This window comes from Gobio gobio, assembly GCF_949357685.1.
Source record: "Gobio gobio genome assembly, chromosome: 17".
In the NCBI taxonomy this organism is placed as follows: Eukaryota; Metazoa; Chordata; class Actinopteri; order Cypriniformes; family Gobionidae; genus Gobio; species Gobio gobio.
Genome location: NC_137110.1, coordinates 35,806,494 through 35,834,300, shown reverse-complemented (window position 1 = coordinate 35,834,300; position 27,807 = coordinate 35,806,494). Strand labels below are relative to the sequence as shown.

At 41.7% G+C, this 27,807-nt stretch overlaps 1 protein-coding gene across 2 annotated transcripts in view; it reads right to left on the bottom strand.

Moving 5' to 3' along the window:
- The window catches only part of st6gal2b (ST6 beta-galactosamide alpha-2,6-sialyltranferase 2b), a 50,374-nt gene that overhangs the window by 15,459 nt on the left and 7,108 nt on the right, over positions 1 to 27,807 (bottom strand). For both annotated transcript variants that reach the window (XM_079841492.1, XM_079841493.1), the window contains one exon: positions 14,298 to 14,993. In XM_079841492.1, coding sequence (XP_079697618.1) covers positions 14,298 to 14,934 — 637 coding nt within the window. In that variant the 5' untranslated portion in view covers positions 14,935 to 14,993. The remainder of the gene's footprint in view (positions 1 to 14,297; positions 14,994 to 27,807) is intronic.

Sequence of the window (27,807 nt, the reverse complement as noted above, 5' to 3'; positions counted from 1 at the left end):
ACAGCTCTTTTCTTCTTCCTGGGTACATTTGTTTAAATTCTTAATATTTTTTCGTGTAATATTCTGCAGAAGAGAGAAATCAATTTCGCTGCTTCTCTCGCGAGAAGTAGATGTCAGTTTCACTGATCACAGCATGTGATTGGCTGTTCACTACTGATGTCACAGCTAAAATCCTAAACTCAAGATCAAAGCCTGAGTTGACAGAGAAAGCTGATTATCAGCATCATGGGACCAACAAAGCCTGACTAGATTGGTTTGGTTTTGTCAACTCGAAACTAATCCTGTAACCCTGAGTTTGTTAAACTACCATCATGGTACAGGCCCCAGGTCTCTAGTTTGAGGTATATAACTAAGGAAAGAGGAGTTATGACAAGGCAGCTTTAGGACCGACATTAATATTAGGCCTGAAAACAGTTGTTGTGTTGTTTTTACTCCATATGTGTGTAACATTGGTTTTCTCAGAAATAAATGTCAAGTCAGGCCAAGTATATTATGTAAATTAAGTACATTATTTTGGGGTAAGTTGTCACATTTTTAAATGTATGCAATTAATAAAGGTGCAGTTAGTGATTTCTGAGAAACACTGATGACCCAAACAAACACACTGTTCCTTTGCTCCGCCCCCAAAATTCACGAACACGCAATGTGAATGTCTCTTTATACAGCTGAAGCAAAGCAAAATAATGCTTTGTGAAAAATGAAGCGAAGATGGTGAACGAATGACAATGAAGAACAAAAAAATTAACATACAGTAGCCTACACATACATAGTATGAGCAAGAGCTCAAAAATAGATTATTACAACAACAGCATATCTTGGTACTGTTAAAACATAGCAAAACCAGTTATTGAGATACAACATTTTTCACGTGACAAAACAGTTTTCCCTATTGATTTGAAAATGATTTTGTTTAAAAAAGAACAAACTTGTGTTCATTAATTAAATCAGACTGCACATAGTGGCTAATTTCATATAATTCATATAATAAGATATTGCTCCCTCTAGTGTTGTAAAGCAAATCCTACCATATTAAACTTAAACAGCAGTCTGATATACAGGTAGGCTATATTAGTTTTTTCTTCTGCTATATCCCTAGTAAACTGAGTAACTCCCTATTCTCTGACCTGGATAATCAAAACATCTGTCTACTGCACATTAACTTCTTCTATCAATATCTTTCACATGCAGGACATTTAATCGCCACTAGAATGCAGCAAAATACAATTCACTAAACATTTTATCTAGACTCACTTCACAAACGTTCACTTTATTGGTAATGTAAGTAAAAATTGCAATTCAGAGCACACAATTGTGGTGGCTTGAATGAATAAATGTAAAATATTCTGAGTTTACTAAACAAACTACTTCTGTAAGTTTCTAGACATGTCTAGACCTAAGACACAAGTTCCAATGTCAAGTTTCCGAACCCGTTTGAAAGAAAATCCAATAAGACTCTTACAAATAGACAAAAACATGTTAAGACACTGTGACAATAGTGCTCTCGATCTTTCTGACAATGAAGCAGGGCAATGCTATTCAAGGGCTTCAGGAGAACATGGAGCACTGCTCTAATGCTTATCTGCCATTAGCTGTCAGCTGCAGTATTCATGTTCCAACACATTCAACAATTAGGCCTTGTGGATCAATGTCTCTATTCAACAGCAGACCAAATAAAGGACTAACAAGGAGAAAGAAAAGAGAGGTGATGAATTGAGGGGAAGAAATTGAATGAGGGAGTGAAAGTCAAAACAAGAAAGTGGCTGTTTGGATAATAAAATGTATTCGGTTTTGTTAGCACAAGCCTTTGTGAGTATTAAGAAATGTTGTTCACAGGTTATTAAAGCTAAGATTTTGAATCCAAAAAATAAAAAAATTGATAATTCAATTTCACGAATATAGATAGAACATCAATGCTGCAAACACACCCCCATTTGTGACATTGTAACCCCCTCAGTGACAGTGCTGTACCTTTTTTTCTGACAGTGTAAGGTGAAGTTTACCTTTGAGGTGTACATATACAATGATTTAAATTAATTTGTAACAGTTACAATAAACACAGAATCCATGCAGGACTTGAAAATGTGGCCCATTTCACATTTCTGGGTGTAACAAGCTGGCTGTATAGATCGCACAAAGACGCAGGAGATAAACAAAATAAAAGTTTAAAGGTTAGTCTAAACACACAGGAGATCACTGGAATATAAGCATAACATAACCACAAAGCAATAATAAGACCGGACAAGACCACACTACGAAGGTTGTCCAAATTCGAAGGCTCCTTCAAATGCGGCCTCGAAATGCATCCTTCGTTTCGTGTGAAATGAAGGAAACAACAGATGGATCCTTGTAATGTATTTTGTTTTATTATTATTTAGAATTTTGAGGGAATTTTTATGATCTTATGATACACAATTTAAAGGAAATGTATGTAAGATTGTGGCCAAAACTGGTACTGCAATCACTTTCAAATTACTGTAGAGCAGTGTGTCCCCTCTCCCCCTCCCCCTGACTCGAGGTTGCCAGATAGGCTGCAGGATCCAGCAGGAACATAGGCTGCTACAGGGAGCTTCCAATGGCAAGTGACGAGTCCTACACAGCATGTTTTTTTTTCTTCATTGTCACAACGTTTTTTTTTATTCATAACGAGGTGTTTTAGGTTTCGTAAAGTTTTATTTTTTATCCACAAAAAAAAAACACATGTCAACATCAACATCAGTTGAGGGCTGCAACTTCACTTTTAAATGACAACATCCTGGCCGGACTACTGTTGTCAGTGATAGAAGTATTTGAAATTAACATGATTTCTTAATGTCTAGTGACGTATCAGGGCGATTTTATGATTAATTGAAATACATTTCTTACATACAGTTCCTTTAATATAAAATAGAGACAAGGCATTTAAAATCCAATTTTTAAGGTAGATTAGTGCCATCTGGTGGGAGTAAAAAAAGAAAAACTTATGCAATGCCATGGTGTAACCACTGGATTCCAATATAGCTCTATATAATGAGGCTTATACATTCTCTAGTGGTTTTTACACATAAATACATATGTTTATTAAGTTGTGGATTTGGATTTATACCTAGACATTCTCATAGACTACTTTTTTACTACTCTTATTTGAGCCTTTTGGCCTAATTTTACCACATTGTTACAGCTACACCAGTTAATTTGTGTTTGTATAATAGTGTGTTTATCATATCCGAATCATGTCCATGATTGGGTTTTCACATAGCTGATGTGACAAAAGACACCAAGTGTCATCCCATTTCAATGAAGCCAAAAATAAAATTACATTTCAAAATGTCAACTTCAAATGGTGACTTATATCTATATCGATTAGGCTACATAGTTTATTTAGACAGTTTGTGAACCCTGTTTTGATTTCAGAAAGTTTAATAAACATTTCAAAAAAGTCCAGTACAAACATTACTACCACTCATCAACGGCAGCTAGGCGACAAGAACAATCCTACGTAGGCTAGACCTTCCTATTTAACAATGCTCGGTCTGAGCATGGCCTTTGAAGGATGCCCCCTCTGAATTGGGACACAGCTACAGAGTAAAACATGACAATGATTAACTAATCATGGGTAACCATACAGACTCAGACTAACATAGACTTCATAACAAGAACTCAGACAGGCACAACAGGAAAAAAATGTGACACTGCTTGGAATACAAAATAAACTATAGAGTGCTTCAGGAATGAGTCCTAAAACCTGGAAACGAGTTAGCATTTTCTGCACTTTCGGTCTAATCGTGAAATCAATGGGTTTTTAATGGGTTTTGAGTTAAATGCCTGAAATGAAGTCTGTGGATAACCTAAGCTCAAAATATTGTCACATTTTATTTTATGACATAAAATGGGATTTTTTTTTAAGCATTTAAAAAGGCAGTTGCTAACAAGTGGATCAATGAGACTTCAGAGGTTGTCAGGGTCATTAATCCTCAAAATATGCATACTCAAACTTTTCAATTTAAACAAAGAATGAAAGAGTTATAGTTATCAGAAGCTTAGTGTTGGTGACAATGAAGTCATGCGAGCATGGTGTAAATCTTTTAAAACCTAACTTTTGACTTATTGTTAGGCTTCAAATTTCATAAAAGTTGTGTTAATTTGAGAAGATTATCTTGATTAACAAAACGTGTAAGAATCATATACTTATGTTGGTCATAAAGTTTATTTTCTGCAAAGTCAATGGAAAAATATTGTTATGATTGATCGTTTTATTTTATTTTATTTTTTTATTTTTTTTCATATTTCTTAATATTAAATTGTGTATTATATTTGGGTTTGTAATTTATTTTTCTGTTGATTTATCCTTTAAAAATCCATATATAAATATTTTTATTTAATTTTTTCTTTCCTAATATTACATTGTGTATTATATTTGGGTTTGTAATAATTTGTTATCTTATTAATTTTTTTCTTCCTGTTGATTTATGCTTGAATAATGCATATCTTTTTCCCATTTATCTGTTGATATTTTTTATATATCTTTTGATATATTTTGTTTAATTTGTTAGGATGAGAAATATAATTTATTGTTTTGATATCTCATCTAATTTTGTTTACATTATATTGGTTATTTGGGTTTGTTATTTATTATATATATTTTTTCTGTTTATTTATGCTTAATTGTTATATCTTTTTTTCTCTCTCTCTCTCTTTTTCTCTTTTTGACTACATTGGATGATTGGGTAATTGGTTCACTAATGAGGTCAGGTGTGATGGTTCACACTGATACAAATTATACCTTTGTGTGCTTGTTGTTTGCCTGACGAAGAACTTTTGGGTCAAAACGTTTTTTTTTTAATAAATCTTTGGGAGCAGCAACAGCAGTATGCAGATTCTTGTTCACCGAGTTAAATGCTTCACCTAATCTAGCACCTGCTAAAAGTTTATTGGATGTGTGCACAATTCTTCTTTGATCCCATGCTCCATCAGCTCCAAGGCTAAAAATCCATAAAATATTGTTTCATGACTTTCCAAAAGAGGAACAAATATATAGAGATGCATTACAGCAGCAGCTGTATTATAATTCACCCAAATATGAAAATTGTGTAATGAATTACGTTCCAAACATGTAAGATGTTCGTTCATCTTCGGAACACAAATAAAGATATTTTTATTGAAATCCCAAAGCTTTCTGACCCCACATAGACAACAACACAATGACCACTTTCAAGACCCAAAAAGGTAGTAAAGACATTGTTAAAAAAGTCCATGTAACGATCTCTTTACTACCTTTCTGGGCCTTGAAAGTGGTTGCTGTATGGCTGTCTATGTAGGACCAGAAACACTTTACAATAAGGTTCATTATTTAACATTAGTTAACTACATTAGTTAACATGAACTAATAATGAACTGCACTTTTAAAGCATTTATTTATCTTTGTTGATGTTAATCTCAACATTTACTAATACATTATAAAAATCTTGTTAACATTAAGCCGGGGACACACCTAACGACTGTTAGGCCGATTATGAATGGAATTTGGCTGTTATGACTGATCATGCTCAAACGCGCCGAATCAGGGACAGTTGCTCTCAGTCTGTGTTTACAGTCGGTGAGAAAAATCATGCAGTGAGCTGTATCTAAAGATTCTATTCTTAGAATTTAAGAACCAGTTGTTGCTTGCCAGTCATTCTCACAAAGATTTTATGTTTAATATTTGCGACTGGCGCAGGTGATTATGCTGAGGTGATGCATTCCCTGTCAAACATCATTCTTATAATTTTATCAAACACAATATTTTTGATGCTTCTTTTGTATTAATTTATAAGTTAACATTGCACGTTAACTGTTTTAGGCTATTCATTTTGTGCTGCAAACAGAAAGTGAAACTGCATTCTGTAAAAATTCAGAATAAGCAGTGATTTCTCTCATCTAAAAAAATATAAATAAAGGGCGTTTTTACACTGGCAGTTTAGTTAAGAACGGGGCACGGTTCGCATGAAAAATTGGTAATGTGAAAGCTGTCATGCGGACCTGGGAGCGCACCAGGGTACCACACTCGAGACTACCTGGCTGAAGGAGGTGCTCTAAGTTCGGTTGCACTCGAACTATGCCGCGATTTGCGTGAACAGTGTGAGAAACACAGACTCGGGAGCGCTCTTGTTCAGAAAAGTAACCTGCCATTCGTTTTAGATGATTATAATACATTTAATTCAACAAAACACATGTAAGGGATGATGGTGTTGATGATTTACCTCGGATACGAGCGAGAGCGAGCCTGCAGTGTATTCGCGCATTCTGCGTACAATCAGGGCAGGACATGAATGGCAATCCGCTGTCTCCTCAAGAGTCCCTTTGCAAGCATGCAGCAGAAAGCCGTCTTCATCCGATACACAAACAAAACCAAATGTAATTTACTCAGCTGCGCATAATAGCACCAAATTCATAATATTAATAAAAAACAATACATTGACCCGCGTTCTGTCTGCTATCATGCACTGGGCATGTTTGTGATTATGTAAGACGCATGCAAATGCAGCAGGGTTCAACAGAATCAAGTTGACCAACGTTGCGGGGGAAACCGAGAATTATCGTGCTCGGACTTGGACTGCAGCAAACGTCCCCTTAAAAACGTCCTTTCTTTTATTTCGACAAAGTCGGAAAAAATGGTAGGCCTATTTTGTAGGCAATAACGGCACTAGTTTCAGAATAGTAATGTTAATGATTTATAGCCTAATGTTAATTTAAAAAGTCTAACGAATAAAAAAACTATCGCAAACATGACATTTGTAAATAAAATTATTTTATATAGGCCTATACTAGCCTGACAAGCCAGACCCACATCAAGATGTTGGGTCTGGAAACTCACCATTGACAGGGCTCAATCCGAGGGGCGGGATAAACGGTTGTCTTTCAAATTCCCTCTGCATCCAATTGGATAGCCCCATGAGCGCCACAACCAACCAGAGCAAAGAAGAAGGTGAAGCCAAGCTAACGTTAGTTGATAGACTTTCGCCGTATCCGGTAGGCAAAACTTCGAACATATCTTCTTAAGAATGACTTCAGTGCCGTTCTTTGTTCTTTTCTCAAAGAAAAGCTTAACTCCAAGTCTTCCAGAGTCGCGGCCAAAGCCGATTCAAAAGACCACTGTTCGTCAGCTTCTTTGTTTACGAGTAGCACGCAGAACTTCCGCAACTCTGCCGTGACGTGCCATCATTATGTTAAGCCCACCCACCGACTCTACACATGCTGTGATTCGCCGTTAAATGGTTTTGTTAGTGTTGCACACATACTGTTGTTACAAGCATGCCAGGCTCTACCCTCTCCAAATCACAGCGCACGCCCTCTCCTGAATACTGATCACACGCACCTGCATTGGTGAGCAACTTCATCATCTAAAACAAGGATCAATGTCTGTTAATGAGTATGCCCTCCAGTTAGAACACTCGCTGCAGCCAGTGGATGGAACAAACAATCCCTGTTGACAACCTACCGACAGGGTTTGGATCCTCGGGTGCGGTTGCATCTCGCTGCATATGAGGATACCATCGGGCTAGAACGCTTCATCCAACTTTCCATCCACTTCGCCACTCGTATGCAGTCATGTATTGAAGAATATCAGGGCCAGTCGTTGTTTTCACCATCAGTCTGTCAGCCCTCCAGAACAAGTCCATGAACCCATGCCAGTTGAGAATTCCTGTCTATCCATGGCTGAATGGCTGACCCAGAATCTGTGCTTGTACTGTGGATCCCCTGGGCATTTCATCACTGAATGCCCCATTTGTCCACCTTGTCCCATGGTGAGTGTCATCATCCCTTCACTAAATAAAATGCAACCACTCACCACAACTTTAAACCTTACTGCTGCCGGTGTGTCTCTTCAAGTTGTCGCACTCCTCGACTCAGGGTCAGGCGGCAACTCGGGCACCCTCTGCCATCAGCTCAAGCTCAGGACGACAGCCACCCCGTCCATATACCAAGTCCACTCGATAACGTGAAAACCTCTCAGTCGATGACGAGTATGCTCCCTTGTGGGTCCGATACAACTTCAAGTGGGTCTTCTTCACGTGGAACATCAACATTTGCTGGTTCTGGAGGAAACCACCGCTGACATCATCTTAGGGCGCCCATGGTTGTTGCAGCACAACCCTGTCATCTCTTGGAAGACCTGAAGTGGGGCAACAGCTGCTTCCCAAACTGTTTCTCTGCCCTTCCAGTTATCCCGCCTCTGTTTTTCCAAGACCTGTCTGTCTGCGCCACGTCCATCGAGAGTCCAGTAGAGAACCGTTCGGTGGATGTCCCTCCTTGTTACGCCCCCTTCAGCGACGTCTTCTGCCCCAAACGAGCCTCCAAGCTGCCTCCACACCGGCCATGGGACTGCGCCATCGATCTGCTGCCGGGTGAGTCAGTGCCCCGTGGGAAAATTTGCCTCAAGCTTCTTCTTCGTGGCAAAGAAGGACGGCGGCTTGAGGCCCTGCATAGACTGTCGTGCCCTCAGCAAGATTACAGTCAAGTTATCCTCTTCCTCTCATCCCGGCTGCGCTGGAACATCTCCGTGGTGCCACTGTGTTCACCAAGTTGGACCTCCGCAGCGCATACTGTCATAATGAGTCTCGGAGCCAAATGTAAGTTCACAAATGTTTATTAGAAGGAGGCAAGAGAGGGTCAGATGAAGCACAAAAGTCACAGTCCACAGAACAGAGACCACACGCGGCGTTCCACGAGGTAATCCACTCTGGTCGGTAGACCGGGAAGAAATCCTAATACAGTAGGAGACTGACGATAACGTCTGAACACTGGACAGAAGGGAAAACAACGCCCGACAGAAAAGGACGCTCCCCGGAACCTGGACGATACTGGATCTCGCCTAAAAACAAAGCGCACCAGTAATACCAGGAAAACAGAACACAGTTCACTCAAGGTCAAGTTCACGATATCCACAGGCGTGTGAACTCTGGGCTAAGACGAGCCTCCAGATGCCTGCGACCGAACCTGAGGAACTGGAGAGGAACAGCAAGATGAACCGACTGGACAAGGACAGCATGACAGACCAACCAAGACAATGAGCACGCGACGAGAGACAGGACAGAGTGCTATAAAAAGGGAACAGCTGATGAGACACGACAGGTGAACAATTACTGAAACGAGCGGGAGGAGCCAGTGAACCCGTGAGGAACCACCACCAACAGGTAAGACAACATACACACACACATGATCACCCAGGAGTCCTGGCACATACAACCTCATCCGGATACGTGAGGGGGACGAGTGGAAGACCGCCTTTGTGACCCCTACTGGCCACTATGAATACCTTGTTATGCCGTATGGATTGGCCAACGCCCCCTCCGTATTCCAGGATTTCATCCATGAGGTACTCCGGGAGTTTCTCCATAAGTTCATGCTGGTCTATATCGATGACATCCTGATCTACTCCCGGAGCTTGGCCGAACATCGCCACCACATTGCGGAGGTCCTGCAACGCCTGAGGAGCTTCCACCTGTTCCTGAAAGCCAAAAAGTGTTCGTTCCACCAGCCCTCAGTGCAGTTCCTTGGATACTACATCGACAGCAGTGGCATCCGGATGGACGAGTGGAAGGTGGAAGCCATCCGGTCCTCCCCCATTCCCACCACCATAAAAGAACTCCAGAGATTCCTTGGGTTTGCCAACTTCTATCGTCAATTCATTCAAGATTACAGTTCCATCTCCAGTCCACTCACCAACCTCCTCTGCAATAAGCCCAAGTCTCTGTCCTGGACACCATCTGCCACTGAAGCTTTCGAGGCTCTCAAGACCGCCTTCACCACCGCTCCCCTTCTCGTCCATCCCAATCCCAAACTCACCTTTGTCGTGGAGGTGGATGCCTCGACCACCGGAGTGGGAGCAGTCTTGTCCCAACAGCAGGGGAACCCCAGTAGACTCCACCCATGTGCCTTCTTCTCCCGCTAGCTCAACCCGACAGAGGTAAACTACGACATCGGCAAAAGGGAACTCCTAGCCATCAAGCTGGCCCTCGAGGAGTGGAGGCACTGGTTGGAGGGCGCTCAACACCACTTCCTCGTCTTGACAGACCATAAGAACCTGGGATATCTCCGAGACGCCAAGCGACTGAATCCCCGCCAGGCACGATGGGCATTGTTCTTCACCCGGTTTAACTTCACGATTTCCTATCGACCTGGGCCCAAGAATGTTAAGGCGGACGGCCTATCCCGTATCCACAGTCCTTAAGAGAAGACAGACGAACCTGAGCCCATCTTGCCAGGTCAGTTATTTGTCAACCCCATTGTCTGGTCAGAAGAGACTCTGCCCTCCTCCAATGCCTCCACCAACCCCCTGCCGGGTTGCCCACCAGGCTTGCAGTATGTCACCCGCACACGGCACACTCCTCTCATTCACTCCTCCCACACGTCTGAAACACTCTCGCTGCTTAAACAGCGCTTCTGGTGGCCACGCATGGCATCCGACGTCAGAAGGTGCGTGCAGGGATGTAAGGAATGCGCCATATCCAAGAGTCCCCGTCATCTCCCCTCCGGTAAGCTCTATCCTCTGTCCGTTCCTAACCGACCCTAGTCACACCTAGGAATGGACTTCATCACCGACCCTGTCTCCGATAACTGTACCCTGCCGTCTGCTTCCTTTAAAGGGATTACCCACTGCTATGGAAACTACTGAGTTGATGTTTAGCTACATATTCCACTACTACGGCACCCCCGAAGACATTGTGTCGGACAGAGGGCCCCAGTTCGTCTCCAGGGTATGGAAGGCCTTCACCCTCCTAGGTGTGACCGTCAGCCTCACCTTGGGATACCATCCTCAGTCAAATGGGCAGACGGAGCGGAAGATCCACGAGATCGGCCACTTCCTTCGTAACTTCTGTCACGGCCACCAGGACTCCTGGAACCAGTTCCTGGGTTGGGCTACCAACCCCCTCTGTTCCCCTGGTCGGGGGAACCATCAGACGTACCAGCGGTCGACTACTGGTTCCGGGAGAGTGAGAGGGTCTGGGACTCTGCTCATCATCAGCTTCTGCATGCTCTTCGCAGACGCAGGATGACAGCCGACCTTCGCCGCTCCAAGACTCCATCGTACCAGATCGGACAGAAGGTCTGGCTGTCAATCCAGGACATCAGACTGCGTCTGATTTGCAGGAAGTTGAGTCCCAGATTCATTGGCCCCTTCCCCATCATCCAGCAGATCAACCCAGTCACCTTCAAGCTCCGGTTACCACCTCAGTACGCAGTCACCCTACTTTCCACGTGTCCTTACTCAAACCTCACCACCCTTCTGTTTCTGTTTCCCCAGAGCCTGGCACAACTTCGGAACCCCCCCTTCCTATCATCCTGCAGGATGGTGCTATCAAGTTCAATAAATCCTGGACTACCCGCATCGTGGTGGTATCTTGGTGTACTTGGTGGACTGGGAGGGCTACGGTCCAGAGGAACGCTCATGGGTACCCAGAAATGACATACTTGATCCTAACCTGCTTGACACTTTCCATGCCTCTCACCCTGACAGACCGGCGCCGCGAAGCAGAGGCAGACCACCCCGACATCAGGGTTTTCGGCCCTCAGGAGCGGGCCGTGGAGGGGGGGGGGGGGGGGTTTAATGTTACAAGCACGCCAGGCTCTAGCCTCTCCCAATCACAGCGCACGCCCTCTCCTGAATACTGATCACACACACCTGCATCCCATCATCACAGCAATCACTGTCAGCTCTTAAGCCCCACGCTCACATTCAGTCACTGTCCGGTCTCGTTTGAACATAGCCACGCTAATGCTTACCTCAAGGACTCTCTCTCACTACTTACCTGTCTCCGAGTCTCCAGTGTGTCTCAGAGTCTGGTCTCCAGTCTCCAGCGTCTCCTTCGATCCAGCATTCGAATCTCCAATGCCATCTGAAACCAAGAATGATTAGTATCATCCAGTTATCATCGTTATCCATCTGATTCTCTCAGCATTCAGTTACCTGCCCCGCTCACGAACTGGTACTTCAATAAACTCTGTCATTTTACCTTCACCTGTTCTCTGTGTCTGCCTGTTTGTAACAACTGTAGCCTAGACTGATAAAATGAAAATAAAAATATAACAATAACATTTTGAATGACATCTGTTTCAGAATAAATAAAGCAGTATTTTATTTTGTTATAACCGGTAACTCTGGAAACAGAACGAAAAATAGCGCACCATGTTTGCTCATACGAACCAATTTGTTTTTAATTTCTGATTTGTGAATAACAGTCTACATTATTGCTTGATTTAGCCTAGGTTTAAAAAAAAACAAAATAGCACTAAAAATGTTGTAATTAATGAATCAGGAAATGCATAATGAAATGTGTCTGCTCAGACAATAACGGCAAAAAGAAAACTTGAAAGATAAAAACAGGGCTTTATGATTTTATGTTGAATGTTTCATAAAAAAAAAAAAACACCTTGTTGGCAGGGTTTTTCCTTGTTTCGTTTTTTTTCCTGCACAAATTGCACAGCAAATAAGTAGCGGCTGTCTGTTGACATCCATTTTTGTTTCAGTACAAGATCTCGAACAGTTGAGTTCAGCAGAATGTCACGTTGTAAATGGACGTGTCGTGTGGACTGACTCAGTCGTAAACGTTTGTGCTCTTCTCTGACTATCAAAGATTAAAATCCGCTCCAGTCGAAGGGGACAGTCTTTAAGTGTGTTCAGTTCAGTCTTAGAATGTTTCAGCAAGTCGTTCAGTGTGTCCCCGGCATTAGTTAATGCACTGTGAACTAATATGAACAAACCATGAACAGCTGTATTTTTATTAACTAATGTTAACAAAGATGAACTAATGCTGAACATAGGTGTTGTTCATGGTTAGTTCATGTTAACTAATGCATTAAATAAAGTTAACTAATACAACCTTATTGTAAAGTGTAACCAAAATATCTTAATTTGTGTTCCGAAGATGAACAAAGGTCTTACAGGTTTGGAGGGTGAGTAATTAATGAAAGAATTTTCTCAGAAAGGTCAAGAGAATGGCATTTATTTGAAAAAAAAAAAAAAAAAACTTTGTAACATTATAAATCTTTATTACAAATAAGTCTTTATTGTCACTTTTGATCAATTTAATGCATCCTTAATGCAGCAAAAACTGTTTTCAGTAGTAATAATAAGAAATGTTTTTGAGCACCAAATCAGCATATTGATTGATAGATTGATTTCTGAAGGATAATGTGACACTGACAACTGGAGTAACAGCTGTATTTTTACTGTATTTTTCATCAAATGCAGTGAGCATCTTCAAAAACATTTTAAAATCTAAGGGTGGGTTGCACCAACAAGGATTAAATTAAACTCAGTTTAGAGCTAATCTAGGATTTGTTGATCTAGGCTTGTTGTGTTGCACCACTTAATTTTAAACCCAGATTAACAAATCAGGGATTAGAATGTAACCTGCGATTAAAACCTCCATTTACGATTATTTTTTCACCGCCATGATGGATTCGCCATTGACAACAGCAATACTAATATTCAATTTCCTTCTTTATTGACCACCAGAAACTCTCTCTCTTGCTCTTGCCAATAAAGGAAATTCACTTGTCAAATGTCAGCTGTCTTTATAAAGTGCTACATAGAGAGACCATTACTGATCAAGCAGGCAATGAAAACAGCGCCGCCCATCCCGTTTGATCGCCGCGCAGCAGCAACGCGTGGAGAGGGCATGAGAAACGCGAGGTTCGGCCGCTATCACTGGCCCTCACCTCATCATCACCGCTGATTAATTAAAGTTAATCTATTTTAAATTTAAATTAAATCAATGATCAAAATGATGGTGGACCCACTTTATATTAGGTGGCCTTAACTACTATGTACTAACATTTTAATTAATCATTTGACACAATGCACTTATTGTGTACATACATGTTTTTACATTGTACTTACAATTAAAAAAATACCTGCATGTAATTACGTCTGTAATTAATTTTTGTAGTTACATTTAAAATTACACAGTTGACACTTCCCTTACACCTAACCCTACCCTTAAACGTAACCATACCACCACACCTGTCCCTAACCCTACCCGTATCCCACCTCAATATCAGCAAAGGTGTTTTGCAATACAATTTGAACACAGTAAGTACATTGTACTTATTTTTTGATGTAAGTACATAGTACTTAAGGCCACCTAATATAAAGTGGGGCCATGATGGTTTAAATGTAAACCTGTTTATTAGTAAGCAAGGTTTAAAGTTTGGTGCAACATAATTATTAGATAAATCTTGATTTAATCTAGATCCTCGTTGGTGCAGCCCACCCTAAATTATTTTAAACTTTTGACTGGTAGTTGTGTATATATGCATAGTATCCCTGCACAACTCACCAATTTCACGCCCAAGTGATGAGTTCCGAATTGCCCCGGCTGAAGTCACTACAGCACATGTCCTGTACACCTGCTGCAGTTGAGGAGGAACCAGCTCTTGAAAACCTAGGTGAGCGAAGGGCTGTTCAGAGCTATCCAGAGTCCTGAGCTGAGCTTGCTCTTTCATCTGACACAGTATCTCCTGCTTACCCTTGTTTGCCTTACGTTGGCCTTTATAGAAAACTTTGTGCTTATTAGAGTGAACATGGTGCTTCATGGCTTGCTGTAGTCGTTGACCTAGCAATTTGGAGGACACATGTCCCTTCCACAGACCCTGGACCACCAACCAGGTGTTGGAAAAGTCTGTTTCAGGAGGCTTCATCCCTAACTCTGGCTGACGTTTTCCAAGTTGATACACTTGCTTGTGCTGGAAAGGACCCCTCCTCTCTACAAACATACCCCAGCGGGCATTATGGGATGCCATGATGGCCCGAGAACTACGCTGAACATGGGTTGGGTGTTGAGATTCAGACTTGAAGAGGGAAGTCATCCTGTGGGGCTGGTTCACCTGGGAGTCAGTGAAGTAGGAAAAGACAACAAGGAAGAGCAGCATCCAGACCAGCAGGGCCAGTAGAAGGAGAAGTTGAGCCGACTTCATGACATGCCTTAGGCTCTCTTTAGGCAAAAGAGAGTCCCGGACTATCAAATTTCACAACCCTGAAAGGAAACAGAAAGGCATGCCGCTTAATATGAGTTTGAGGGGTAGTATGCTAAAGCAAATATCTTTGATATCATATAGGGAAAGTGACCCTAATAAGTCCAAAAAAACAGAAATTATTTTTTTCTGAGCAAATATATTTGTTACCGTCATTTTACTTTTTATTTGGAGCTATTCAAATGTCAGATTCCAGAGTTGTAATCAAGTGTCGCTACTGTCTGACAGTCATTATAGAAGTTGTGCCCAAAACTGTGCTGGGGTGCGTTTCCCATACAATGACGTAACTCACTGCTTAACTGCCATAGGACAATGCATCGTTGAAGAAATCAAGTAGCTACTGACGACTTTTTCACAAAACCGTATTGTTGAAAATTTGTCTCAGGACTAATTCAAATGTTTCTCAGTTATTTTGCTCTATTTCCAGATTCAATCATTGACTCGTAGAGCACGTACGCACATGCGCACTATTTAAAAACAATACTTTAAATCTCCTGACAAACTAAAAGACGTAAATGACATTTGTATGTATTCTAAATAAAATATATAGATTGTAATGAATGTCAGCTTGCTTATTTTGTTCAAGATAAGGATTTATTAAGTCCACATGTTATGCAAACAAGAAACTATGCTTCTAACCACAGGTTGAGAGCTGTTGTTCCAACCACGCAACTTTCGATGCTGTTTGCCAACGTTCGTTGGAACTATGGTTTCGGGAAAAACTGACTCGTTGAACTATGCTGATAACGACGGAAGCGACCATAGTTGGCTAACGACACTTTCGGGAAACGCACCCCTGTTTGAGTAGCAAATTTTACATTATTTATCTGGTATCCTGTGACAAAGTTGGCTGCATACTGATAAGAATTTTTCAAATAAGAGATTAATAAAGCAAATACAACCTGACATGTTTTTTAAGGGCTTAAGCACCTTCAAACCCCACAAGCTTACATAAGGGCTAGAAACAAAATTATTTTTTCCTCCATTCCTTGGCTCATATGTCACTGACCACACCATATTAATTTGTTAACAGCACCACCTATTGGTCAAAAGTGAGAAGCAATTTGATCATATTACAAGTGATTGTATTTGTGATTTTGAGTCATTTTGACAAATAATCTAAAAATGGCTTTAATTTCTCATAGTTGCAGTTGCTCTGAAGGTCCCAGCCATTGCAACAAGACTTTTTCTTGGTATTTTAAAGCAATTATGTATTTAAAACAATTCATTTGAAGAGCATCTGTAGCTATAGCACAACACTTTACTAGACAGTTGCTCTCGAAGTCCCTGTTTACACCTGGTATTAAGATCAGATCACAAGTGGACGAGGGACATAAGCAGGGACATAAACGTTTACACCTGGTGTTTTAATCCATCTTTTATTCGAGGGGAGGGTCAATGGACGGGTAAACGTATGGGCTTTCAGATCTTTCAATCTAATGGATGAAAAACTCACAAAATTTGCATAAGAATGTAAAAGAAGATGACAGCTTTTGTTTCTGCTCTGATAGCCACAAGTTTAAATACCGTCTGGCTAGCACGCTTCCCAATGTCTCACAATGGTCCCCTTTAAAGTTTTAGAAAAGATCTCAATAACATCACACACTGTGCTCAGACTTTTCTGCTAAACTAAAGACTCCGAAGCTCTCACATTTGCCTCCTCTAAAGTTTAGAAGAGATCTCAACAACATCACACATTGTGTTCAGATTTTTCTCCTTTGCTAGAGACTCTGCTGCTCTCACATTTGTCTCTAAAGTTTAGAAGAGATCTCATAAACCTCATATACTGAGCTCAGATTTTTCTCCTTAGCTGGAGACTCTGCTGCTCTCACACTTGTCTCCTTGTCTAAATTTTAGAAGTGATCTCAACAACTTGCAAAGTGTATACCAAGTCAAATGTTTTAATGTGAACTCAAACATTTATATCATATAATATGTATTAATAATCAAATTAGTCAAGGATTGAGTCATAAGCCATTTAATGTGCCTTTCAGAAAAGAAAGCTCCAGGATTATCTTTTGTAACGACTGAGACAAATCAGACACATAATTACTAGTTGCATTTAACAAATATGTTTTAAATTCTTTATACTTAGTAACAGACCTTCCCCCAAAAGAGCAGGGGAGGTCTCAGCTACTAGGGCTACCATCAGATAAGACTTTGTTTATGGCTTGAAAGAATGAGAAAAACAAGGGCCATAGAGAGACCCATAGCCCTTAAACAGACTTTCCTGCATCAATTTATAGAAAAACTGTTTGGTATCACTTTACAATAAGGTTCATTAGTTAACATGAGTTAACTACATTAGTTAACATTAACTAATAATGAACTGCACTTATAAAGCATTTATTTATCTTTGTTTATGTTAATTTCAACATTTACTAATGCATTATTAAAATCTTGTTAACATTAGTTAATGCCATGTGAACTAACATTGACAAACCATGAACAGCTGGATTTTTATTAACTAACGTTACCAAAGATTTACTAATGCTGAACAAAGGTGTTGTTCATGGTTAGTTCATGTTAACTAATGCATTAACTAATGTTAACTAACACAACCTTATTGTAAAGTGTTACCAACTGTTCTTTAAATGAACATGCACACCAGGACATTGTGGCTATGATTATAACTGTCTTGTAAAGTGTATCTTGGTATGGTATTTTTGTTTTATGCATATTTCATTATAGAACCAATTGGTCAATGTGACCAATACCATGTTTGGTCTCTACAAATTTGTACTTTGAAGATTGAAATTATTGTGTACATGATGTGTCGATAGCTATGCAACATATTAGTATTACAAGAATTTTCAATAGTTTCTTCATCTGCAACCAATCCAGCTGCACATGCAAATGAACACGCTTGAAACAAAGAGCCATAAACTCTCCAACAGAGGAATCTTCCCACTTGGAAGACTTGGCCTTCAACCCTGAGAGGTGTGACCTGTCCAAGTCCTTTAAAGAGAGAACGCACAGATCTCTTCTCTCTCTTGACTGACGACCTACACATGGCATCTACTGCTGCTCCTGCCTGGTTGATGGGCGTGGGGGGGATGCCCACCATGGTTCATGGGCACTGGCAGGACTCAACCAGAGCCTGTTATGTCTTCACTCTCCGCCCAGGAGAGAGGACTCATTCCAACAAAGTCAGACTGAAATGTCCTCATTCCAACTCAGAAGGAAATTGCAACTTTGCCGTCACTGCACTGAGAAAACAGCTGCGCTCTTTCTGCCTCTCCTGGTTGCCATGCGTGTGTGGCACCGGAAACCCGATCCGACCACATGGTCGCGTGCCAGCAGGCCCAACACCTCAAGTCATACGCAACTTCTGAGAAGGGTGCGCTGTCATTACACAGTACGAGAGCATTGAGAAGGGTCTGCTGGCATTATATAGCATGAGAGCGGCCTCTAGAGGCGAAATAAAACTCACTGACGCCTTGTGTTGTTTATATTAACACGTGAGGCTACGCGCTTCACTGAGAGTGCTGACCCATCAGATGCACGTTTAAAACATGACAGCGAAACGGTATGAATACAAAACACATCAGTACTTGTTGCCAAATGCTCCATTAGCAGGTAAAGAACAGCAGTATGTTTGTCGTTGTCACAATTCACCAGTGTGAGTGCCCATGAGAACCACCTGAGGGCACTCCACTCCAGACTGTCACTCCATCAAGGACTACATATCCCATAATCCTTTGCCCGGACTCTTCAACACCCATTGATTACATCTACCTGCACCCCATTACCTAGTTAGCTCACCCTATATAAGCCTGTTCATTCTGTCAATCATTGCCAAGTCTTGTTTAGTGTTTCTACTGCAATTCTGAGCGTTTCCCTGGTTTCATGTATCCTGGTCTTTGATTTCTTGCCTGTTCCGTGGATTACCCGTTTGCCTGTCTCTCCGGTCTTGTTTGCTGTTTGGACTGCTTTCCTGTGTATGACCTTTTTGCCTGTACTTTTGACTACATTTGTGGATTACCCTTTAATTAAAAACTGCGTTTGGATCCTCAACCTTCTGACTCAAAGCAGTACGTTACAGTCGTTGAGGCTGAGGACGCTAACATTAGCAGTACCTCAAGCAGTTAAAACTGTGATAAAAACACACGCAAGTCCGACCCAAATGTTGCATTTATAAAACTAGTGACATGAGAAAGCAAACTGTATCGTCACGCTGCCGACAGAAATATAAACAAGAAGAAACGCATTCGTTTTTTTAAATTAGATAATCACCTTCTAAAAAAGCAGACTGTTTGGATTTATATGAAATGGTAACACTTTACAATAAGATTCCATTTGTAACATTAACTAAAGTAAATAAATGCAGTGGAAGTATTGTTCATTGGTAGTATGTTAATTTCAACATTAAATTGAGTTTGAAATTGTATTTTTATCTGTTAACCTTGGTTAATGCACGATGAACTAACATGAATGATCAAGGTACAATTGTATTGATCCTATTAATACATGCTGTAAAAATGTATATTGCATAATGTTTATAGTTCATGTCAGCTAATACTGTCACAAGCACGCCAGGCTCCACCCTCTCCCAGTCACAACGTGCACCTTCACCAGAGTACTGATCACACGCACCTGCACATCATCATCACTGCAATCACTGTCTGCACTTAAGCACCACGCATTCACTCAGTCACTGTCCGGTCTCGTTTGCACATGCTCACGCTACTGCTTGCTTATACGGACTCACCTGCATTACCTACCTGTTCCCTCGTATCTCCTAGTCTCCTGAGTGTTCCTACGTCTTGTTTCCTGGCTCCTTCGTCTCCATCGTTCCATCGTCTGGATCTCAGACACAACCGGCAATCAAGAGTACAGTATCACCCATCATCATTGACATTCTGCTGGACTTGCACTTCTGACACTCACCTTATCCGCTCACTTCCTGGTTCTACAAATAAACTCTGTTTACCTCCTCCATCTGTTCTCCGTGTCCCCTCTGTTTGTAACAGAAGACCGGAACAACACCGCACAGCACCATGATGAGCACCCCGGATCCCTTCCCGGAGCTCATCGACGCCGTTCGGCGAGCTCTTCCCTCCAGCCCACCTGCACCTTCACCAGCGAGCACTTCCGGGAACAACACCACTGCTTCTTTGCCCTCCGAGTGCGCCAGTCCCATGGCCAGACCGGCGCCCTTCTCTGGTTCGGCGGAGGAGTGCAACGGATTCCTACTGCAATGTTCGCTGGTCCTGGAGATGCAGCCGCACCTGTACCCACACGATCACGCCAAAGTGGTGTTCATCACTTCGCAGTTATCTGGTAAAGCGCTCCGCTGGGCAGAATCTCTGTGGTCCAATAACAACCCTGTGATCCAATCTCTCTCCAGTTTCACGGCACATTTCAAGGAAGTGTTTGGAAAACCTCCTGGGACTCATCTATTGGTGAGCAGCTTTACCATTTAAAACAAGGATCTATGTCTGTAAATGAGTATGCCCTCCAGTTTAGAACCCTCGCTGCTGCCAGTGGCTGGATCGAGCAATCCCTGATGATGACCTACCGACAGGGTCTGGATCCTCGGGTGCGGCTGCATCTCACTGCATATGAGGATACCATCGGGCTTGAATGCTTTATCCAACTCTCCTGAATATACTTCTCCATGGCCTCTCTCTCTGGACCAGACAGCGAGTACAGGCAGGCCCTTGGGCGGAGAAGTGCCTGGGAGGAGATCAATGGCACAGTCATACGGCCGATGAGGAGGTAAGGATGTGGCTCGGGACTTACTGAAGACCTGACAAAGATCACGGTACTCCGCCTGGACCCCGGAGAGATCTGCCTCCTCAACCTGAAAAACATAAGACACAGAGCCAGGAGACAAGGCAGCACCCAAACATGACGCAAGACAAGACTGACTCCAAGATACCACAGAATTACCTGACCAATCCACGTGAGGGTTGTGCTGCACAAGCCACGGGTGCCTTAAGACAATGGGGGCACTCGGGGAATTTAGGAGGTACAGTTCAATTACCTCACGGTGATTGCCTGAGACAATAACACTTACGGAAGGTGTTGAATGGGTGATGGAGGTAATGAGGAGGCCATTAAGGGAACGGACAGAGATAGGAGAGGGAAGGGGAATGGCAGAAATTCCCCACAGCGCTGCAACAGAGACATCCAGGAAGTTGCCTTCGGCACCTGAGTCAATCAAGGCTGAACAGGAGTGGACAGTGTCCTTATATTGAACAGAAACACTCAGCAGAGTATGTTAAATGGGGGAGTTGAAACCAGGAGTAGCGCCCACCAGGATTCCCCGGATTACTGATGGGCTCCGGCTTTTAAAGGACACAGAATAGCCCGATGGCCTGGCTTCCGCAGTACCTGCTAAATGATCCTGCTTCTCCGGGGTGAGACGAAGACGCCCCACTTGCATGGGCTCAGGGTCTAATGAAGGAGGAGGAAATGAAGGAACAGCACCAGACGCACCCTCATCCAGTGTCCGAAAGGGTCGAGCTGTCCACCGCTGGCGTCGACGTTGGAGACGCCCCTCCACACAAAGTGCCAGCTCCACAAGGGTGTCAAAATCGTGAGGCAGCTTGTGAGTGACGATCTCGTCCAGGATGTCACCGTCCAGCCCCTCTCGAAACCTTGTCCGTAGTGCTGCCTTGTTCCAATCACAAGCAGCTGCCAGAGTTCTGAACTGGATTGAATACTCTGTAACGGAACGTCTGCCCTGACTCAACCGCACCATCTGGGAAGCCACCTCATCGCCCTGAGCAGAGCGGTCAAACAGCTTTAACATCTCGGCTCTGAAGTCTTCAAACTTGGAACAGAAAGGGGCACGAGCATCCCACACACCAGTTGCCCAGTCACAGGCCTTTCCCTTCAGGAGGGTGATAACAAACGCTACCTGGGACTCCTCAGTCACATAGCGGCGGGGCTGGAAAGCGAAGACAAGAGAGCACTGTGACAGGAAAGCCCGACACGAATTGGGGTCACCATCATAGGGCGACGGACTATTGGCATGAGGTTCCGGATCAGCATGAGGCAGAGAATGGCCATACGCAGCAGCTGACCTGCTGGCCTCCCGATGGAGCTCTTGTAACTGGAAACTGAGATCAGCTACCTGAGCTGACAGGCACTCAACATCCTGTGAAGTGGCTGTTAACTGGCTGGAATGCTGTCCCAGAAGAATGCCAAACAAGAAGAACAAAAAACTGAAAAATTATCCAAATCAAATGTCCACAGGTCCGGTGAGCACCATTAAACAAGGACAGTTCCCAACATCACCAATGGCGCAATGTAGAAGTTTTACTGAGATTTCAGATGAGCGCGATGGGCGCAATGAGCGCGCAGAGGGGAAATTCCCCGGTGATCGTGAAGAGTGCGCAGAGAAGGAATTCCCTAAAGAGAGCAGTGAGCGCACTGAGAGGGACTGGATCGATGATTCAGAGATTCCACAGTGTGAGGATCTCCTGGGCAGGTCTCAAAGGAATAAAGGTCTGGCGGGCGAGAGGGAGAGAGGAAGTAGAACAAAAAATTTAAAACAAGAAAACAAACAGCACTAGGAGTCTGGAAAAGCATAACACGGCAGGACTTGACAATAACGGTCACGAGCAAAAGCGTTACACAACATACAACAATGGTCTGACAAACAAGTGAGAAAGAGAGGATCTAATATAGGGGAGAATAATGAGGGGAAATAAGCAACAGGTGTAACGGTGAACACAAATGAGAATTAGGGATAACGAGTGGGAGGGGCAACACCACAAAGACAGCGAAACACCTGGCCAACTTGTCAACACAGACCATGTGCGCAAGAAAAACAGAGCACACAAAACACGGAGACAAAAGACAAAACAGGATCAGACCAAAGTCATTACAGAAATTTCACACAGTGTTGAAACATAATTTTAGAACTTCAAACTTGGAATAATACTTCACATTTCTGAAGGACAAGATGGTAAAAATGTTTTTCATATGATTGCACATTTAAAAGAATAGTTCAGTCAGAAATGAAATACCTGTCATAATTTACTCACACTGCGTTCAAAAGTTTTTGATTGGTAAGATTTGCAATGTTTTTAGAAGAAGTCTATTTTGTTCACAAAGGCTGCATTTATTTTATTGAAAATACCAACAACAACAAAAAAACAGTAATATTGTGAAATATTATTAAAATATTATATTCTATATAATTATAAGTTTTCTATTTGAATATATTTTAAAATGTAATATCTTAATATTTAAAATCTCAGGCCTGTGCAGGGGCACCGGATACAGACCCTGGCATGGCCTGGGCGGACCTGGACCATGGAGCGTGGGCGACCTGGGCCATGGAGCGGCTCGGGGAGCCATGGTGGCTTGGGCAGTTCATGGGACCATGGCGATGCAAACTGGTCATGGGAACATGGTAGATCAAGAAGTTCATGGGACCATGGCGATGCAAACTGGTCATGGGAACATGGCAGATCAAGAAGTTCATGGGACCATGGCAGCTCGGGAAGTTCATGGAACCACAGAGGTGAGGCCTTCGTGGCCTCATCAAGGTACCCACTGCCTCCCCCAAAACAAAATCTTGGGTGGGACTATGGGGTCATGGCCTGGCACCATCTCTGGATGCTGGTCAGGGGCTGGAGATGTCACTTGGCTCTGGACGTATACTGGAGATGTCGCTTGGCTCTGGACGGGAGACATGGCTTGGCTCTGGATGTGGACAGGTGGCGTGGTCGCTGGACTCAGGACAGGTGGCGTTGCTGGACTCTCGTCCTCCTCTGCAAAACCCACCATGAAAGATGACCCACCAACTGCAGTGCAAAGTCAATATATTCTTCCAGAGTGCATGGGCCATTGCTCTCGGGCATCAGGTAACTTAAAAAATCACTGAGGCATTAAGAAACATGCCCTTGAGGGCAACATCATTAAATTCCACCTTGCTGGAAAGCTCACAAAATTTGTGGCGATAGTCCTCAATGGCCTGGTCGCCTTGATGGAGGCGCAAGAGATGCACTGCTGGGTTCATGTTTGGTTGTCTAGTATTCTGTAACAGATATCCACTGTTAGTTTTCTGAACCGAAGTACAGTCTTTTATTGAACTTAAATCTTAACATAAAAACAAAAAACAACAAGGTTTGGCTTGGCTTGAACATGGACTTGACTTATAAACATAAAACTCACCAAACAGCGGTTACAGGACCAATACTAGACAAGGACCATGACAAACATGAGGGCAAGGAAATCACATGACAAACCAGGAAAACATGACAGAGAACATGACAAACTCAGAAACAAGACAGTGAACATGACATTGAACTGAGGGCTGTGCGATATTGAAGAAAAATGCAATACCTTGTTAAATAATGCGATATTCGATATGTGATACGTGATATGATATTGCTTTAAGTGTGTAAAATCTATTTTAAAAATTATTTAAAAACTGAGAATGATGCCATTTATGTGTTTCACATTCTTTGTGGGGAAAAAAGCATCGCTACAACTTCTGAAAGTGACCAGCAGTGTTTTAGCAAAAATTAATGTCACAAATCTGACAATAACATTTTAACATCAATGTAAACAAACAAAAAATGTAATGCCAATATTTAAATACCAAAAACTCTTTGCTTGACTTGGTAATATATAGTTATATCAACCTAAAACTTAACATCAAGAACATCCAGGTAAACAAAGACACCTGAACTAGGGGTGGATGATTATTTTTGTTATTTTAATTTATCTTTGTTATTAAAATTAAGAACTAAAAACAGTAGTCTTCTCATGAATTAAATATACATTACATAATACAGCTAGAAAGGTTATTCAGCCAAGAGCACAGTGATTTTCACTTGTTCTTTCGATGTTTGACAGACAGCGGCAGGTTTAATGTATTAGCAGGTTTACTGTATTAGCAGGCTGCCACTTTAAGACCTAATGCACGGATCCTATTGATACGCATTCGGTTTCTTTCCCCAACTGATATCATTAACTTAAAGCATAACCGACTGTGTTATGACAGCCCAAGGCTGCAAGAAGTTGTTTTTCGCAAGTTATTGCGTTTAATAACTCTTTTTAACGTCAAGCAAGTCACATACAGTAAGTAACAGTCGTATGCCCAGTCTATTCTCTGCTATATGCGTCGACATAAAACATACACTTTTCACAATGTTGAAGTAGCCCATTAAAACTCACGTATGTCCAAAACGGTTACTTTTCAGGAAGTGAAAAAAACACAGTATTTCAAAAGCAGTTGAATGTAGCGTTGTCATACTTGGTACGGCATCTTTACATGTAACCATATTCTTGCCAGTGTAATGATATAATCCACATTTGACCAAAATTGAGTTTAAATGGACATACGTGCATATTTTACAGTAACAGTGGTCGATACGCGTTCTTCCGATCATTAATTAGAATGGCCAAGTCGCGTTTCATATTGACAGAAAAATACATGCTGGACATTCTCAGCCTCTGGCAAGCGGTGATAGCAGTATGAGTGAGGCATCTTCTAGTGACAATCATGACAGTAGCATTACAGGCTATAATTTGATCAGTTTGACTAAGAAAAAAAAAGTTTGAATCTTATCAATGAGACCGAGTTTATTTACATACTAGCAAGCAAACTAATCTGTGAAGAACTAGATTAGAACTAAACTGTGGAGAGCTTCAATGTCGTACTTTCGGCTATCCAGTGCTGAGCTTCGACGAAACTTCACGAGACCGGCGAAACCGGCAAGATGCTTCCACAGGGCGGGAGATACGCGCCGTGATTGACAGCTTTGACACCAAATGGATATACGTGAAAATCAGATGACATGATTTGACAACTTTTCATTGGCCATTTAGATATGTGAAGCATACTGTATACGGAAATTAACCTGGGCATTCAATCCGTCGAAAAATCTCAAAATCGGCAAAATGGACATACATGGTTTTCATCAGACAGCGACGTTATGCTTGTTTATCAAGCCTCTTGTGGAGTAGAAAATACATAGCAGACTCCCCAGACCAATGTTCAATCTTAAATTGAGCTTGGTCTGGTGATAGCCAGACAAACATTGAACATGATAAACTAAGAAACATGACATAACTCAAACACCCTTGACACACATGATCCTTCAGAAATCATTCTAATATAATGATTTGCTGCTCGAGAAACATTTATGATTATCAATGTTGAAAACATTCTTACTGACCCAAAACTTTTGAACGGTTGTACAATGTTGCTTTCTATTTCAGATAAATACTGTTCTTTTGAACTTTCTATTCATCAGATGACCCTAAAAAACTTTTTTCAACATTGTTAAAGGAACACGCCAACTTTTTGGAACTTTAGCTTATTCACCGTATCCCCCAAAGTTAGATAAGTCCATACATACTAGGGCTGCACGATTAAGCGAAGTCAAATCGCAATCGCGATTTGGGTTATGTGCGATAATGAAAGTGGAAAGGGTGAGATTTTAATTAAATAAATAAATGCCCAGCATGTCAGTGAAGAGCGGCTCTGTGATCAGTAGCAAACACTGCTCCGTCTGAAAGCACTGCGAGTTTGAGTCGCTTATAATGTGTGTTTGAAAAAGCAACACGTGTCAAACATCTTTACAAACTAGTAATTGCGAAGCGTTCATAAACCTGTTGTCCAACAAAATAAGTTTAATAACAGGTTTTAACTCACTTCATATAGTCAGTCGAGCTGATGTGGCTTCTTATCACAGAATGTCAATCAGCACTGAATACTTTATTATTATGAAAATACCCGAGAAGGATTGAAGAACTCAATACACCATATCTTGTCACAGAAGTATTATCTACATGTTTAATCAGTCAAAGCGTTTCTATCTTTGTTTTATTCAGCCTACAGCGCGAGCTTCACATTAGGGATTTCCTGACAACGATTACTTATCTGAGGAAAATGTGAAATTTCTGCTCGAGGGCGCCCTCTGGCTTCCAGTATGAATTAAACTCTTGGGTGGTAAATTTCAAAAATAATACTTCTAAATAAATTTATGTACAATGTACAGGAGTTTTAATCCCCACAGTGGATGCATAAGAGGCTAATATTTCATATTAAAGACATAGAGTTTAAGAAATTGATATCACAGATAAAAAGCACAGATTTTTATAATAATATATATATTATTTTTTTTCAATAAATCCTTAGACCTAAAAAAAATCCTTAGACCTTCTAAAGATTTTTAGTCATAGGCTGTCTGCATACTAACTGGTAACCCATAATTGTTTTTTTGTAAAATAAGTTTTCACTGATCGGCTCACTGATTCATAACGCTTCGAAGCTTCATGAGGCCGTGTTTTGAAATCGTCATCACTATGTAAGTCGTTATTTAGGGTTTTTTTGCGCACAAAAACTATTGTCGCCGATTCATAAAGTTATTTTAGAACCACTGTAGTGAGATGGACTTTGTAACGACGTCTTTAGTATATTTTAAGGATCTTGAGAGTGAACCGTGCCATTGTGTCAATGGAGGCCTTTCAGAGCCATCAGATTTCAACTAAAATATCTTCATTTCTTTTCCGAAGATGAACGGAGGTCTGACGGGTGTCGAACGACATGAGGGTAAGTAATTAATGACAGAATTTTCATTTTTGGGTGAACTAACCCTTTAAGAAAAATAAATAATATTACTGTCAAATGCATGTCAGATAATAAAAATACTGTAATAAATACAGTAGTTTACTGTATGTATTTGTTCATGTTTTATTAAGGGATAAGTCTGAAGCACACCATAAAATAATTCTAGCAATTCATACAAGCCTAGTAGTATACAGATACACACCCAGGTTTCAGATCAGTACTTGGTATTGGCCGATACCCTGAGCAGGTATCGGAATCAGTATCGGGAAGGG